The 14,720-nt window shown below is 37.6% G+C and overlaps 1 protein-coding gene across 1 annotated transcript in view; it reads left to right on the forward strand.

Annotated features, from left to right (window-relative positions):
- The window catches only part of PEX7 (peroxisomal biogenesis factor 7), a 41,236-nt gene extending 26,542 nt beyond the window's left edge, over positions 1 to 14,694 (forward strand). The window contains exons 9-10 of the mRNA XM_030235745.2: positions 721 to 820; positions 12,055 to 14,694. Of these exons, the coding sequence (XP_030091605.2) occupies positions 721 to 820; positions 12,055 to 12,123 (169 nt within the window). The 3' untranslated portion in view covers positions 12,124 to 14,694. The remainder of the gene's footprint in view (positions 1 to 720; positions 821 to 12,054) is intronic.
- Positions 14,695 to 14,720: the final 26 nt, after the last annotated feature.

A 14,720-nucleotide genomic window follows, 5' to 3' on the forward strand; every position in this document is an offset into this window, starting at 1 on the left:
TTCCTGTTAATTGCATTGATGGACACTGCATCTATTGGGACAGTAGCTGGGAGAAGTAGAGGACCTCAGAATTCTTATTTTTCTAGGTATTTTTTATAAACCAAGGCTTGAAAGAAAAATTTATTTTAAAAATATGAACTAGTGGAATTAACTGTGTAAGGCAGCTTATCTGTATAGTACAAATTTGTTATTAAATTATAATACTAAATTCTGTTTTACAGGAACACAGTCTCAAATTCAACAATGCGTGTGACTGAGATCTCTAAATGAGTGTGTAATTTTTGTTTAAATAAAGACCCCATAGTTAATGATGCCAAAAACTGAGAAGAATCACAAATTGTGCTAATATCTTTCAGGGATAAAATTCCCCAGCCATCAAGAAATAAAACAAGAATATTCTAGCCTATGTTTTTTCTTCACTTTTAATGATGTCCCAATGACTGCTTCTTGGTGCCTTCTTTGATCTCAGTTTCTGCAACAGGACACAAAGATGGTTTTGCCCAGTGAGGTTTAATTTATGCAAAACAGCAGATGGCTTTACGAGGAGTATGATTTGTTATGTTTCCTAAGTGGATGAGTTTGCTTTTTTAAATACCCTGGCAGCAACAGATTCATCAATATCTTGCATTATATTTTTGAAATGGCCTTTCAATTCCTTTAATTGTGGTTTGTTTGATTTTTTTTTTCCTTTTCTCTCTCCCTCTTTTATTCTCACAATAGATTCTGGGACTTTTCCAAGCCTAATCCTTTGCTGGAAACAGTTGAGCATCACACTGAATTTACATGTGGTCTTGATTTAAGTCTTCACAACCGTGGTCAGGTAAGAGCTGGGATACATTTACTTTTCACTGCCTGTTACAGGCCCTGTGGTCATGGCTGGGCTGCAGGACTCAGATCCTGAATAAGTCACCAGATTGCAGTAAGCTTCTGGAAGTGAGTCTGGCTGAATGCTTATCAAATAAACCTCATTTCAGGTCCATTTTTATTTGTGAAGTAGTTCCTTGCATTGGGTAGGAGGGGAGGGCAGAACAGACAAAATTGCAAAATCAGATAACTGAAAGCCATGGTGAGCTCTGGGAAAATGAAGTATTTTGTTTCAGAAGGAGGAATTGTAGAGAAGAGTCTAGAATGCTAAGCTGAGATACAGAGCTTTCTTCTGTCTACTTAAATTTTCAAGTTAAATGTTGGTAGTGTCACACATGATACCTAGGTCTGGTTTGGCATACTGTTTAGAGGACTGGGAGAGGCTTAATCTGTGGCTGAAATTCAAAAATCTTCAGCTATTAAAGTGAAAAAGTAGAACCTATTTTGTCAGTAGCCCTTACTTATGTACTGTAAGGATTCCCCTCTCCTTCTGTTGCTACAGTTGTTTCTGTTTTGTAAACAGAGGATTCTTTTTTGGTAGTATGATTTTTAGACAAGAAACTTCGAAAAATTAAGTTAATTTTTTTTAATTTAAAATGAGAAAGCCTTTATTTTTCCATACAAAAATTACTGTTCCTAATGCACTATTTAACATGCCAGAGATATAATTTACATCCAGATTCTTCTCAAATTCACAGTAAAATGTTTTTTTTTTACCCCAGATAAAAATTGTAACATCTGCATTCCCATTCTGCTTGGACAAAGTGAATTAAAACCATTGTAATTTCTGCTGGTAGGACACAGGAGAAAGGTGTAAGTTTGGCCAAATACTTAGCTTACTGCACATGGAACCATTCTAGCTAAATGATAGCTTGATGGGTTTTCTGTGTGGTTGGTTGTTCCTTACATTCTGTTGCTTCAGTGGTGCTGCAGTTCCTGTACGCAAGGCTGTGCTGTGAACCACATGGGGGAATTTGTAAGGCTCAAAAAAGCTTTCAAGATTCAAGTTATTTTTCATCAGTGCAAGGCAAGAACACTTAAAGGCCAGTTGCTGGGGATGGAAACTTCATCCCAAGTGACTGCACAGATGTGATTGGGCTGCACTGGGTCCAGAGGAGTAGCAAGCATAGCATAGTGCATTTAGGGCTTCACAGTCCCTCAGCAGTGGATGTGCTGAGCCCAGTTCAGTTTTCCATGAGGTTGGTGTGGGTTTGCATTTGGTCTGAATGAAGAGAGAGATCTGAATTCATTTTGTATTGAGGATGTGATTACTTTTACTACAAGCCCATTGCTTCATGGTAGATAATGAATTGAAAGAAAAGTGCACATGCACTTTTATGTTGAAAAAGAAACATGATGGTGTGCACACCCATGAACACTAGAACATTTGTGCATTCAGGTGTCTTTTTTCCCACACAGAAATTCTACAAGTCTGATGTTGGACTTAGTGCACAAAATCTATAAACCCGGGGTACATATCCATATTTACTGAGTACCAATGTGCATTCCAGACAGAAGTTTGGCATTTGCAACAGCTTTGATAGTCCTCTGTTTTTTTTCTGTTGAGTTGATTTAATGTATTCTGAGGGTTGGATATCACAGCAATGCAAATTGTGAATGGGGTTTCTTTTAAAGAAGTTTAAAAATCTGTGATAAAATTAAACTCTCATTAAATTAAGGAGTGAACACAAGGGAAACATAATCCCCATTTTAATAGGAAGACCCAGGAGACATCACATTGAGTATACTTTGTTCAGCTCTAAGTAGGACATGGACCTGTTGGAATGAGTCCAGAGAAAGGCCGTGAAGATGATCAGAGGGCTGAAGCATCTCTCATACAAAGACAGGCTGAGAGAGTTGGGGTTGTTCAGCCTGGAAAAGACCACGCTCCAGGGAGACCTTGTAGCAGCCTTCCGGTACCTAAAGGGATCCTCTGAGAGAACTGGAAAGGAACTTTTTACAAGGACACGTAGTGATAGGAGAGGGGGTAATGGCTCCAAACTGAGAGATTATTGGTAGGTATAAGGAAGAAATTCTTTACTGTGAGGGTGATGAGACACTGGAACAGGTTACCCAGGGTTGAGGATGGAAGTGTTCAAGGCCAGGCTGAAAGGGACTTTGAATAACCTGGTTTAGTGAAAGGTATCCTTGTGCATGTCAGGGGAGGTTTGAACTAGATGATCTTTAAGGTCCCTTCCAGCCCAAACCATTCTATGATTCTATGAGCACCTGCTGAATAGTTGCTTCCAGTGTGAGCCCTTGGAGTCTTTCCCTGGCTTCTTTCCCATCCAACAAAGATCATTTGCTTAAATTTTATGCTGATATTCCCCATAAGTAGGTTGTCTTTATGTCTGTTCTTTATAAATCTGATGATGAGCTCCATTATTTTTTTTTCTTCATTCATTTGCATGATTTGTGATTTTCACTGTTTACTTTATAAGGAGTTATGACTTCAGATTTGAACTGCTTCTCTCCTCCAGGGAGAAAGAGAAGGATCCAGGGAGAATGCAGGGTATTTTATTTATAATGGACAAGCTATTCATTTATGCTCAAATTAAGTACCATTCTGGTCATTAAACTTTGCTTTCATTCTTAATGATATCTTTTGTTGACTAGACAGATTATGTTTTCTTTGGCTTTGCACAATGAACTTCTGTGTTTTTTGAAGTATTTTTTCACATGTCAAGGAAAAAATTATATGCATTATTGAAAGTGTTCATAATAGATATTGTGATTAAGTAGCTAGTAATCTAGGAATTACAAGACATTCCTGTGGAACTGATAGAGCTTTGAACAGAACCCTCAGGCAGAGAGTAGGTACATGCAGGCAAGCTGGTTCTTGTGCTAAGGGAGGCAACATGGAAAAAAATCTGGCCATAAGGAATGTGAAGAGACCCACTAGTATTAGCTACATGAAACAGTAAACTCCTTTGTGCTTAATTAGATATTCTAGTATCTATTTTGGATTATCTGCCTCTATGTAAAGTAGGTGTTTTTTGAAAGCTTTGAATTTTAAAACTCAGATGTTGTTTGGTTTGGGGATTTTTTCCCCCACCATAATGTTAGTATCAGATTCATAGAAATATGAGACAACAAGCAGGTGCATAGAAAAATGTGCATTTTTCATTTTGCACATTTGCACAGCATTAACAGAAATGATCTTTATGATATTCAGGGTATTTCTCTGTTAAACTGCAAGTGCTGATGTGAGAGTTTGTCAGGCATATTTTCCAGGAGAAAATATTCCCAACTCCAGCTTTCAGCCAAAGTAGCCTAGGCACATATGAGAACAGTGACAAGACCCTAAGCACCAAAAATCTGTTAAATTTGTGGTGTTGTATAGTATTAAGAACTGAGAAAGTGTTTACCTTTTCAGCAACATTAAGAGTATGAAGTTTTTAAAACCAGATAGTTCTTTCCAAAGTTTAGTGATTAGAAAAACAACTAAAGGTTGCTTCCTTGTATAGGCACTAGAGAGACATAGGATGTAAGTAGAGACTAAAAAATGGTAATCAGCCATAAACTATCATGCTCCTTTAAGCCATCTCTTCCTGGGATTTTGCTGTGTTTACATTCATGTTTACATGCTGTAGGTAACTTCCTTTGGTGTTACTTGTGCAGCTTTATTTAAAAGCAGCCTTTTTCTTCTGTTGTAGGTTAAATGCCATATGGGAGTCATGAATGCATTTTAAATATCTTCAGGTGATCCATTATTGACACAGATCAAAGTACAGACGCTGTAAACATTCCCTTCTTGTCTTGATTCTGAAATTATTTCCATAAGTATGTAAAGAATGGAAAATACACATGTATAATGAATTTCTTTAAATAATGGACAAAAGATAACCAGCCCTTTCTGTTGCAGTTCTTAAACAATTTTGCCTAACTCAAATGTAAAAAAAACCTGACACTCTGAATTTTGTCTGAAAATCTTCTTTAGCTATACCTCACATTTGTTCTGAACTCTGTAACCCAGCCAGTGGAAAGTATAAATTACTGATTTCCATTGAGTCAGGCCTACTGTTGTGCTGCTGAGAACAAGATCAAGTATCTAATGGGAACAGGAGAGGAATCTTTCAATTTCTCTATACTTCTATGCTATGAACAATGCCATTCTTAAACTGCAAGGATATGTAATTTTCAGTGGGAGTGATGGCAAGTGGTGTAGTGAGCACTTGGTAAGAGAAAAGCACATTAGACATCTGTGACATGCCAGATCAGAACAGGACTCCACAATGTACCGTGCTGAGGTGCTCCTTTTGGAAATTAAAAATTTTCAGCTCCAAATGAGAATGAACCAGGTGACAGTTCTCTAGTTCAAAATTATTTATTGTCTGAATGCTTGCTGAAGTCTAGATTTTAGAATAACTTGGGTACAACACAAATAGTGATCACTTAGGATTTTCTTCTGCTGTGATTGTGTGTGTTTGGATCATAATTGCACTACAAAAAGGCAGCTGTCTCTGTAAATAGCTATTTCTGTCAACAAGTCTGGGAGGAAACTTGGTTTCTCTAACCTTCTGGCTACAATTCTCCTCCCCATGCAACCCAGTGGGATCGGGGTGAGTGAGCAGCAGTGTGGTGCTCAGTTGCTGGCAGGGATTAAAGCATTACACACACAGCACCCCATATTATGGAGACAGTGATGGTACCAGTGTGGTATCCATGGCTCTTTGTTACACTGGCCATGTGATTTGGCCTTCTTGAACTTCCACTCTCTTCTTCCTAAAGCTGTGTGTGTCACCAGCATGTTCTGCCCAACCAGCTGTCTGCTTCTTCCTTGCACCTGGCCAGTGGTACTTAGAGCTGAGAAGAGGTGCCTGCATTGGTCTGCTGATCCAATGAAACTGATGGTATCCTGCGTCACTAAAATTTTAAAGATATAATTTCTTACTAGCTGGAGGGAGGCCATGGCCAAACTATATACACTTGACATGCATGCCCTGAAGGTAGCTTGAAATCTTGTTCTAAATTCATCCAGCTTTATGTGGAAATTTGTGATCATTGTCAAGTTTTGGTGTGCAGGTTTGTTTGCTCGTTTTCTTTGTGCAGCTTTTGCAGTGTGCTGCATTAGCTGTGCCAACACAGGAAACAGAAGGGACAGGAGGGGCTGCAAAAGCTGGCTTAACCAGTATAGCCAAATATAAATGCTGATGATGTCTTTACTAAGGCTGTTTGGCTATGTATTTTGCTGTTCATTTAAAGTAATTGTGGATGCTCAAGAGGCCCAGAAATGTTGATTGTTCCATATAAAAGTGGAGTTACATCTTGTGGAAATGTACAGAAGAACAGATACTCCCTGCTTTTTTTCTTTTGATCACTTGCTCTTATCTTTTACACTTAATTACTAAGGACCTAATAGCTTCCACCCAGCTGTTGTGGCTATGCCACTGCTTTAATTATAAGGCTATCTGTACTTCATTTCAGTCTCTTCTTATGGTCCTTCTCTAGGATGCTACGGAAGTTATGCAGTTTCTTTGATTCTTTGAGATAAAAAGAACTTACCTAATTTCATAGTGGATTTTTCCATAAAATATCAGATTTCACCAAGTGTTAAACCAATCTGAACACCTTACTGAGTTGGAGGGGCTAAAAGAAGGAGATATTTCTTAGTGGTGCTTACTGTATGTCTTTCCCAAACTGTGAAAATTAAACTGTCACTGTGTAAGTCAAAGCCAGGCACTAATGAGTAATGGTCACTGTTTGCCATTACCAGCAAGACTTTCTTGGTGTTTGGAAAGGTTTCTGTCAGGCATCACAATATTGTAAAAGCTGCAAGTGTTTGTAGAGGAAAATCGATTTTGATACTGTAGTACTGGGAAGGATAGGAGACAGTACTTTCTTACTCAATAAATGTATTGCTTGTGCATTTTATTTGGTGCAATGTCTTACAAATACTTGCTATTTCTGTGAGCCCCATCTTTTACTCAGTGTAGTGGATTCTGTTACTCTCCTCATGACCAGCAAACGTTTGAGAAGTCCCAGTGAATTGCACAAGCGAAACTCAGGGGAAGACAGCAGGATGTTGCAGCTGTTACTGAAAATACTGTTTGGCTTATGATTATTTGTGATTATGTTCCAAAAGAAAGTAACTGAACTTAACTCTGAGCTGAAGGATGAATCTGAAGGTCAAATTGGGTCATTAGAAAACAGTTTCACTGGTGGAGATTGAGTGCATTTGGGGTCACCAAGGTAAATATCAGCACAGAAAGGCATTTGCAGTTCCAGTGTACCTTCTACAGAACTTAAAATAGACTTATCAATTAAACCAGTTCTTGGAAGACTGAGTCTTCCTCCTAATTTTTAGAGTACAGAGGAATTGCTACCAAATCTGTGGCTATTTCAAGGATTTTCTTCTAACCTGCAACTCACATCTCCATTTCCTTTGCAACTCACTGATGAAAGCACACTTGGAAGACTTGGATTCGGGAATGTGTGGCATAACTTCCAAGTCATCTTCCCATTACCCATGTCAGAGCAACAGAGCAAGTGATGAGACAGCTCTTGGCTTCTTAGATCAGTTCTTTATGATCTGTCTTTGCAATGTGAAAAATAATGCCCCTCAAGTTTCTTATCTCTTTTTTTCCTTAAGAAATAAATGGATTTTTTTAAAGCAGCATTTGGAGCATCTGTTTCTGATAACTCTAATTTTAACCTAGATCTTTATAAGAAGTTCTGTTCCGGGTTTGTTTCATTTTGTCTTTACTGGAAATAATAATTAAATCAAGGTGGGTTTCTCAAAAGTAAATTTAAAAAAATAGTGGTGTTACTGAACATTGAAAATAAAAAGTTTTATTTGCAAACTCCCATCACTTTCAGTCTCATGTAAAGGCTGGCATCGTGCAGTTCACTCTGGCAACTACTAACCAAACAGGTAGTGGTCCAGATTTTCTAGAAGAAAATAGGTATTGAATGAGTTTAAACTCATGCATGATCCATTATGGACTTGACCAATTAGTTTTAATGTTCATCCGTGAAAATAATTTGATGAGTAGCAAACCTAATAGCTTGCTTTATCTTCAGTTAATCTCCATCCCACAAGCTTAGAGGATGTTCAGGATCCCTCAAAAACATGTAATAATGATATAAATAGACCATTAAGTTATGTTTGAGAAGACACAGAAAATAAGAAACTAAAAGAGGAAGGGAAACACAACTAATGAGAGTCAAGAACTGAATTTTTTTGTCTGCTGGCTCTTCTACAGAAGAAAGAATAGACAGCTCTCATTTGAAAATGGGATGGGGAGAAGCTAAGAAATGGGTCTCTCTCAGGCACATTTACATATTATCACATGATTCATTATGAGCACTCTGGAAACTCAGTGGCACCAAGATAGTTCTGGAGATATTAATCTAGAGAGGGCTGTACTTTGATTCATAAAGGGTAATTGAACTCCTAAGTTTTTAGTTGTTCTTTTGAATATATTTAATCTTGATTATGCTAGCAGATTTATTGTGCCTTCAAGTACTGGATAAAAAAGTTGGTGGCTAACTTGGGAGTTTTCTCTTGTTCTCTTGCTTCTTCTGAAGAGTAAAGAGGCAGAATGTCATGCAGGTAATTGCACTAGACTGAGCGGATTGCCCTCGGGTGCTGGAAAAGGTCTAAGTCTATTGCAAGGCAAGATGATTGTGATGAATAGGAAACAGAGGGCCTGTCAAGGGAGTAAATCAGTTAGTGAGTCAATGGAAATGGCTCTGATAAATGAATGGATGTCAGTATTAAATCAGTTGGTGGAAAACATTGTTATACTCTGGGACAAGGATAAACATTTCAATAAAATACAGGATAGCTGTTTCAGCTGAGTTGAACCATGATTTTATAGTCAGGCAATTAGCTTTCGGGGATGACTGCAGTTTTTTTGTTTCTTTGCTTGCTTTTCTGGCTTTACTTGAAGAGAAATATGGTGATCCCCATTTTTTGTACTTGTTTTTGTATTTTTGCTGGTAGATAAATTGGCAAGATGTTTATTCTGCAGTAAGAACAGTGTAGTACCTTTAGTGTATATGCTGGTGCCATAACTTTGCTACTGAAATAAAAGCATTAAAGACAATTAATAAATGTCATTTTGTTAGACTGCCTTGGTTCCATGTAGCTTTAGTTACAATGAAAATTACCAGGCTTAAAATGCTTCTTCTATTTGTGCTGTTTCTTGATATAGTTTACCAGTCAGTGCAACAAAGAATATTCTTGTTTTACAATTAAGCTCTAATTATTCTGCTTTTCCCTGCTACTCAGTAGTTAAAAGTTTCTATAGTAAAACTGCATTCTATAGTTACAAGGGTATTCATAAATGATAATGAAAATTGCATGATATACAAATATGCCGTGCAAAATAGTCAATATTATAAGGATATTGCGATTTATGCATTTCTTAGCAACTGAAATAAGCTGTCCTCTACTCTGTTGGCATGTTAGTTTAAAAAAAAACAACTCAAAAAACCATGCACCCTCTAAAAACTGAAATCAGTGAGATTTGTTTGAACATCTGAGTAAAATTTGTCCACAAGACAGCAGACATTTTTTATAGGATGACAAACTTCCATCCCTTCATGCTCCTAATGGAGGGATTTTTATCAGGTGTGCAAATCAAGTGTGAGTCCATGTTCAGTTTTCCTTTGTCTTCATCCCACCACAGGAGGACTTTCTTCACCTGTCAGTAACATCATCTCATTAATCAAAATATAAACTCTAGGAACCCTTTTTGTATGCTATATTTATTTACTGTGGTGTGCTGGATGAGCCTTCATCCCAATGAAATTTCTACCTCTATTTAAATATTTAAATTAAGTAACATTTAGTTTATTTTTTAAAAAAGTCTAAAGTGCTTTGAAGTATGTATTAAAAATGGTCATATGTCACAGGGGAACTGACATCTCTAAATACTTTTAAAGCACTTACATTCAATATCCCATATTCTTCTCATCTGGGGAAAGGCACACAACTGTTGTAAGACCACTGTATTGGACAGGTCGTAAGACAAAAGGCAAAATGCAGGGAGAAGACATTTTGTAAACTGATGCAGTTGCTGCATGAACAACTCCTTCTCTTCATCGTAGGATTCATCTTAGTCATTTGTGTTTGAGCCAGTGACAATCTCTGAGCTACTGCAAAGGGGCACGTGGCACTCTCCATCAAAAAATGCTGGCTGCAGCACTCCTAGCTTACAGTTGCCCCTTTCTCTGACAGTCTTGTCTGTATTTTGGAGAAAGTAAGGAGAAATGGAAATGTCATTCGTTTTTTCATGTTCTGCCATGCTGCAGTGTCCCAGTTTCCCAGAGATACCTGTGTTCTGTACTTCACGTGTGTGTTTTCATCAAGGTTTCTGGTATCAGCATTTCATAATACACTTCCTGCTGCACAGGAGAACTTGATTCACTGTTGCTTACTGTAGCTTTTGTTTTCCTCTTATTGGCTGGCTATGTTTTCTCCTTTCACGTGGTATCATTAAGTCAATGAGTTGGGCAACTTATCGCATGTGATCCTTTTCAAACTCTTTTAATATCCCCTGTTTATTTTTAGTGGTGCTAGATTAAATGGTTTTATAACTATATTTGTTCAGAGGCGATTTCAGGGATGTTAATTGCATTGATAACAGGTGGGAATTCCCATGGGATTTTTTCCAAATGTTATTTTTGTTTCTTGTTTCTTTACAAAAATAGAAAGTATTGCCTATGGAACATTGATCTGTAGCTGTGGAGAATAGTAAAAAAAACCTGCAGTTTATGTGATTGCCAGCTTCTACACAGCATTTAGTGGAAAACTCAAATTTTCTCTTTGGTATGATTTGAGAGACTGCAATGCAGCAGAACATTATGCTACAGAAAGCTCCATTGTGTTGTATGAATAGACAGACATATTGTCAAGAGTTTTTTTGACCCATTTAGATGTATATGGAAAGCACTTCAAATAACTAAGTAGAACCAGCTAAGGAAGCAATGAAAATGAATAATAGTGCAGTATAGTAAACACAAAATGGGCTAATTATAGTCTGAAATCAAATACTGTAGTTGGATTTCCAAATTTTTAGTGTGCAGCTGTTCATTCTGGCTCTAGAAGAGAACAGGAATTGCAGGCTACTGCAGAAGGAAGCTTGTTGTGCAGAGGATCCAATACTGTATCTTTTGTAATCCCAACTGGAAATGACATTGTAAAGATAATGCAATATGGTTTCAGCCAGATTTGCTGGCATTCATTTGTGGACCTCCTCAGATTTTTTCTCTTTAGCTCTCCTCTTTCTTCTATTTGCCCTAATTCTTGTCTCCTACAATATTTTGTGAATATATGTCATACCTAGGTCATCTTCTTGAGTCATTGTCAGTGTGGTTAACCCTTTCACTGTGTTACCGACTCTGAAGTGCGTTTTCAATTAATTTTCAAACCTAAAGAATCCTGTAGTCTTTTTCCTTGGAGTCTTGTAATTTATTAAGATCTTTAAACACTACAGAATTAGGTTAACCTTCTGGGTTTCTGGTTTTAAGTTCAAGCCTTCATCTAGGGTAGAGCCTGGGACGATGAATTTAGAGAAGTTGGGGTTATACTCAAATCAGTCACTGTGTTTATGAGATGACTTTGTAACAAGTGGCACCACTTCTTTTTAGACTATTGGTGGTCTAGGTAGTGCTTGAAGCAACACTATGGCCCCCAAATCCTAATGATCAGGAAGTACACATCTCTCTTTTCAACAATTGACAGTGACCTCATAGCTTATCAAGTGTGAGACTGAAGGTCTGGCTTAATTCTTCAGGAAACTTCCTGAACTCTTTTGGTTTTCCATTCCTCAGCACTAGACTGTTCAGTTTTGGTCATGAAATGTTTAGATATTATGGTGAAAGGATCCTAAGACTCTATAAAGAGAAGAAACATAGCAGGGTCTGAACTTTTGTGTATCCTTCCTTAATTTAATTTTCAGTTACATTTTTTTGCCTATTTTTGGAACAATCAATTGAAACCCAAAGGTTTCCCTGCTTTCCTCATGAGGAGTATGAAAAATGAGAGGTTGTTCATTTTCATGTTTTTCAGTAAAGTTTAAAAAAAACCCAAACCAAAACCAATTCAGTTATTTTATAATTTTGAAGCATGGTAAGTCAGAGTACCAACTGATACTAAATCCACAATATGCATTAATTCCCTGTGGTTTTTGTAAGAATGACACTTGTGAAGGACCTAAATAGATTTTGTTTGCTTTGTAGGTGGTGGACTGTGCTTGGGACGAACTAGTCAAGATCTATACTCCATCATGTCTGGCAGTTCCTGTTTAGAAGAGAAGATGATCTGACACGCCAAGAACCTTTCTCTTTCCCCCCAAAACCAGACTTGTGCTAAAGTGTCAACAGTGTCACTAATCTCAGTGTCTATAAGTAGAGCTTCTTGAATGGAGTGTTGTGCACTTGAACATGTGGAGACTTCAGGGCTTGGTTTACTGTGCAGGTGGTACGTGAGCTAGGAAAATGTTCCACAGCTACTCAGAGGCTGAAGAGTGGCAATAGCAGATATCAATGGTGTCTTCAGAGCTGAATAACCAACATGAGTTTGTGATCTGTCTGGCTAATGATGACAGCAGAGGCCTGAATCTTCTTGTTCCTTATAAAGATTAAAAAAAACCTGGCAGTGTATTTTGAGATGTTGCTGTAGAAAAGAAAGAAAAGGAAGAGAAAATAAAGGCTTTTTACTGTAAAGTACTGTAATGTCAACTGAAGTTTATATCACCCAGATGCATTTATGTTTTGCTGTGAGTCATGTTGCATTATTTTCTTTTGCAATATGATGCATTTACTCTTGATCGACAGTAAATGTCATAGTTTGTAGCCAGCTGATTTGTTTGACCTTTTTGATTGCCGCTTCACAAAGATGGTAAAGATTATTTTTATATATTTTTCCTTTATATCTCTTTGAGTAAAACAGTTGATGAAGTTATGTAGAAAGATACTCTGATAATAGAGAAAATGGTTATGAAAAAATGAAATATATTCAAAACTAATTGGATCACAATCCTCAAGATTTAGAGATAGGGCAACCATCTCTTCTATTAGACTTGTCTTCTATTTTCACTTAGAAAGTTCTTCCAAGAATTCAAAGTGGAACGTGGCCATAAATCCAGTGTTTCTGGACCTCTGACAGCCTGGCCAAAGTGAGAAGTGATGTCCAGACCAGTTGACCTATATACATGCAGATTAGTTGCATGATATACACATAGCAGATCTAGCATGGCCAAACTATTGCAGTCACTACAATCTGCACAACATGTTCTAGGTATGTTGAACGCTTTGCCTTCCCAGTTTGACCCCTCAGCCCATGTGCTGGTACTTCCATCTAAGTTTTCTGGGGGAAGTAGAGATGTTCAGATGTTATGTTTATCCAAACATCTCTGAACAGTGTTTTAGGATCAAACTGTGATAGTATTGCAACACTCATTGGTATGTGTTAGCCTTCTTTCCTCTTCCTGCTAGCCATTTTTTTTTACCTTCTTAAAACTGTCTCCTTTCTGCTGTTAGCCCATCTCAACTACCACTACCATCAAAAGACTCTTTGCAGGCTGGGTCTTTGCAGACTCTGGTCAGGTTTTCATAGTGGTGTTAATAAATGCTCTACCCTTCTGGGTTGCAGCACTCATAGATCAGCCAGTAGCAGACACTGCCAGATCTGCTGGGTGCTTTGAAGCAATGAAGGAAAGAATTCAGCTGAGCTAAGACCTGCAAATTGCAAGGAAAGAATGGTTGTTCTATCTTAGAGAAAGAGCCAGGGAACTAACAGGGAGACATGCATATATTGATGGGGTATATAGAGCTGGACAGGAAGAAACTTTCTTTTACAACATGACGGTTTGGATCCCATTTGGATCCTGTACTTTTCTTGGTCAAATGCAAACTGCCCCTGGACTGACATCTTTTTGAGTTGAATTAATAACAAAAAATAGATTTTATCTTTTTTTTTGACAGCATGCTGTACCAAATCCGGACCTTTTACTGCACTTTAATTCTGTGTGCTGAGGAATAATGCAAAATAAAGCTGTGCTGCATGCAGCTTTCAGCAGTACCATGGGCCTAAAATCTAATTTTAGGCATTAAAATTGATTATTTCAACTTCAATAGTTCCTCCACTCTTCTGTTTTATCTCCCTTTTCTGCTTTGATTACAAGTTGCTTGTCTGAGTGGAACATTTTGGTGGCAGATGTGTATTTTATATGCATGTTCCTGGGGGGGACAGAGAGAGTACGTTATTCCAGAATGCTGCCATAGCCTATCATTTGGAAGGGAAAATTTAGAAAACCTAGTGCAGGGGGGAAAATTAGGAATTCTGAACATGCACACTCAGCACATGGATTAAATCTTTCCTCAACTGCCTTCTCTCCCTTCATGTCCTGCTTAGCTTCAATGCTGAGGGTTGCTGTATCCGGATTTATTTCTCTTGAAAGATGAGCACATCCAGAAGATACACATAGTAAATAAAAACTGTGGCCTTTAATCTTGCTGTGTGATCTTTGAATGGTGAGAATGTGCTGTAACATTTCTGCACTGTAACAGAAAAAACAGTTTGGCAATAGTTGTTGCTTATTCTTAATTCTCAGGGAATATTTGCTATAGCTGTTTTGAAGAAATACTTTTATTTTATGACCGAAATACTAGCTTCCAATCTTTTTTTCATTTACTGAAACAGTTAACAACAGCAATCTAAAACATGTGACCTGTTCTGCTTTCAAACTTGCTCCTGTGAAAGATTTTGTTTTATTTAAGTCTGGGTTTCTCTTTGGTTTAAGAAACATATTGATTAATCAAGTTCTAAAGGCATGGATTTGTTGTTCTATAATACTATTAAATTAATTGCACACAGTATCTTTGGCTATCCTCTTGTGTTCACT

This window comes from Serinus canaria, chromosome 3 (genome assembly GCF_022539315.1).
Source record: "Serinus canaria isolate serCan28SL12 chromosome 3, serCan2020, whole genome shotgun sequence".
Lineage (NCBI taxonomy): Eukaryota > Metazoa > Chordata > Aves > Passeriformes > Fringillidae > Serinus > Serinus canaria.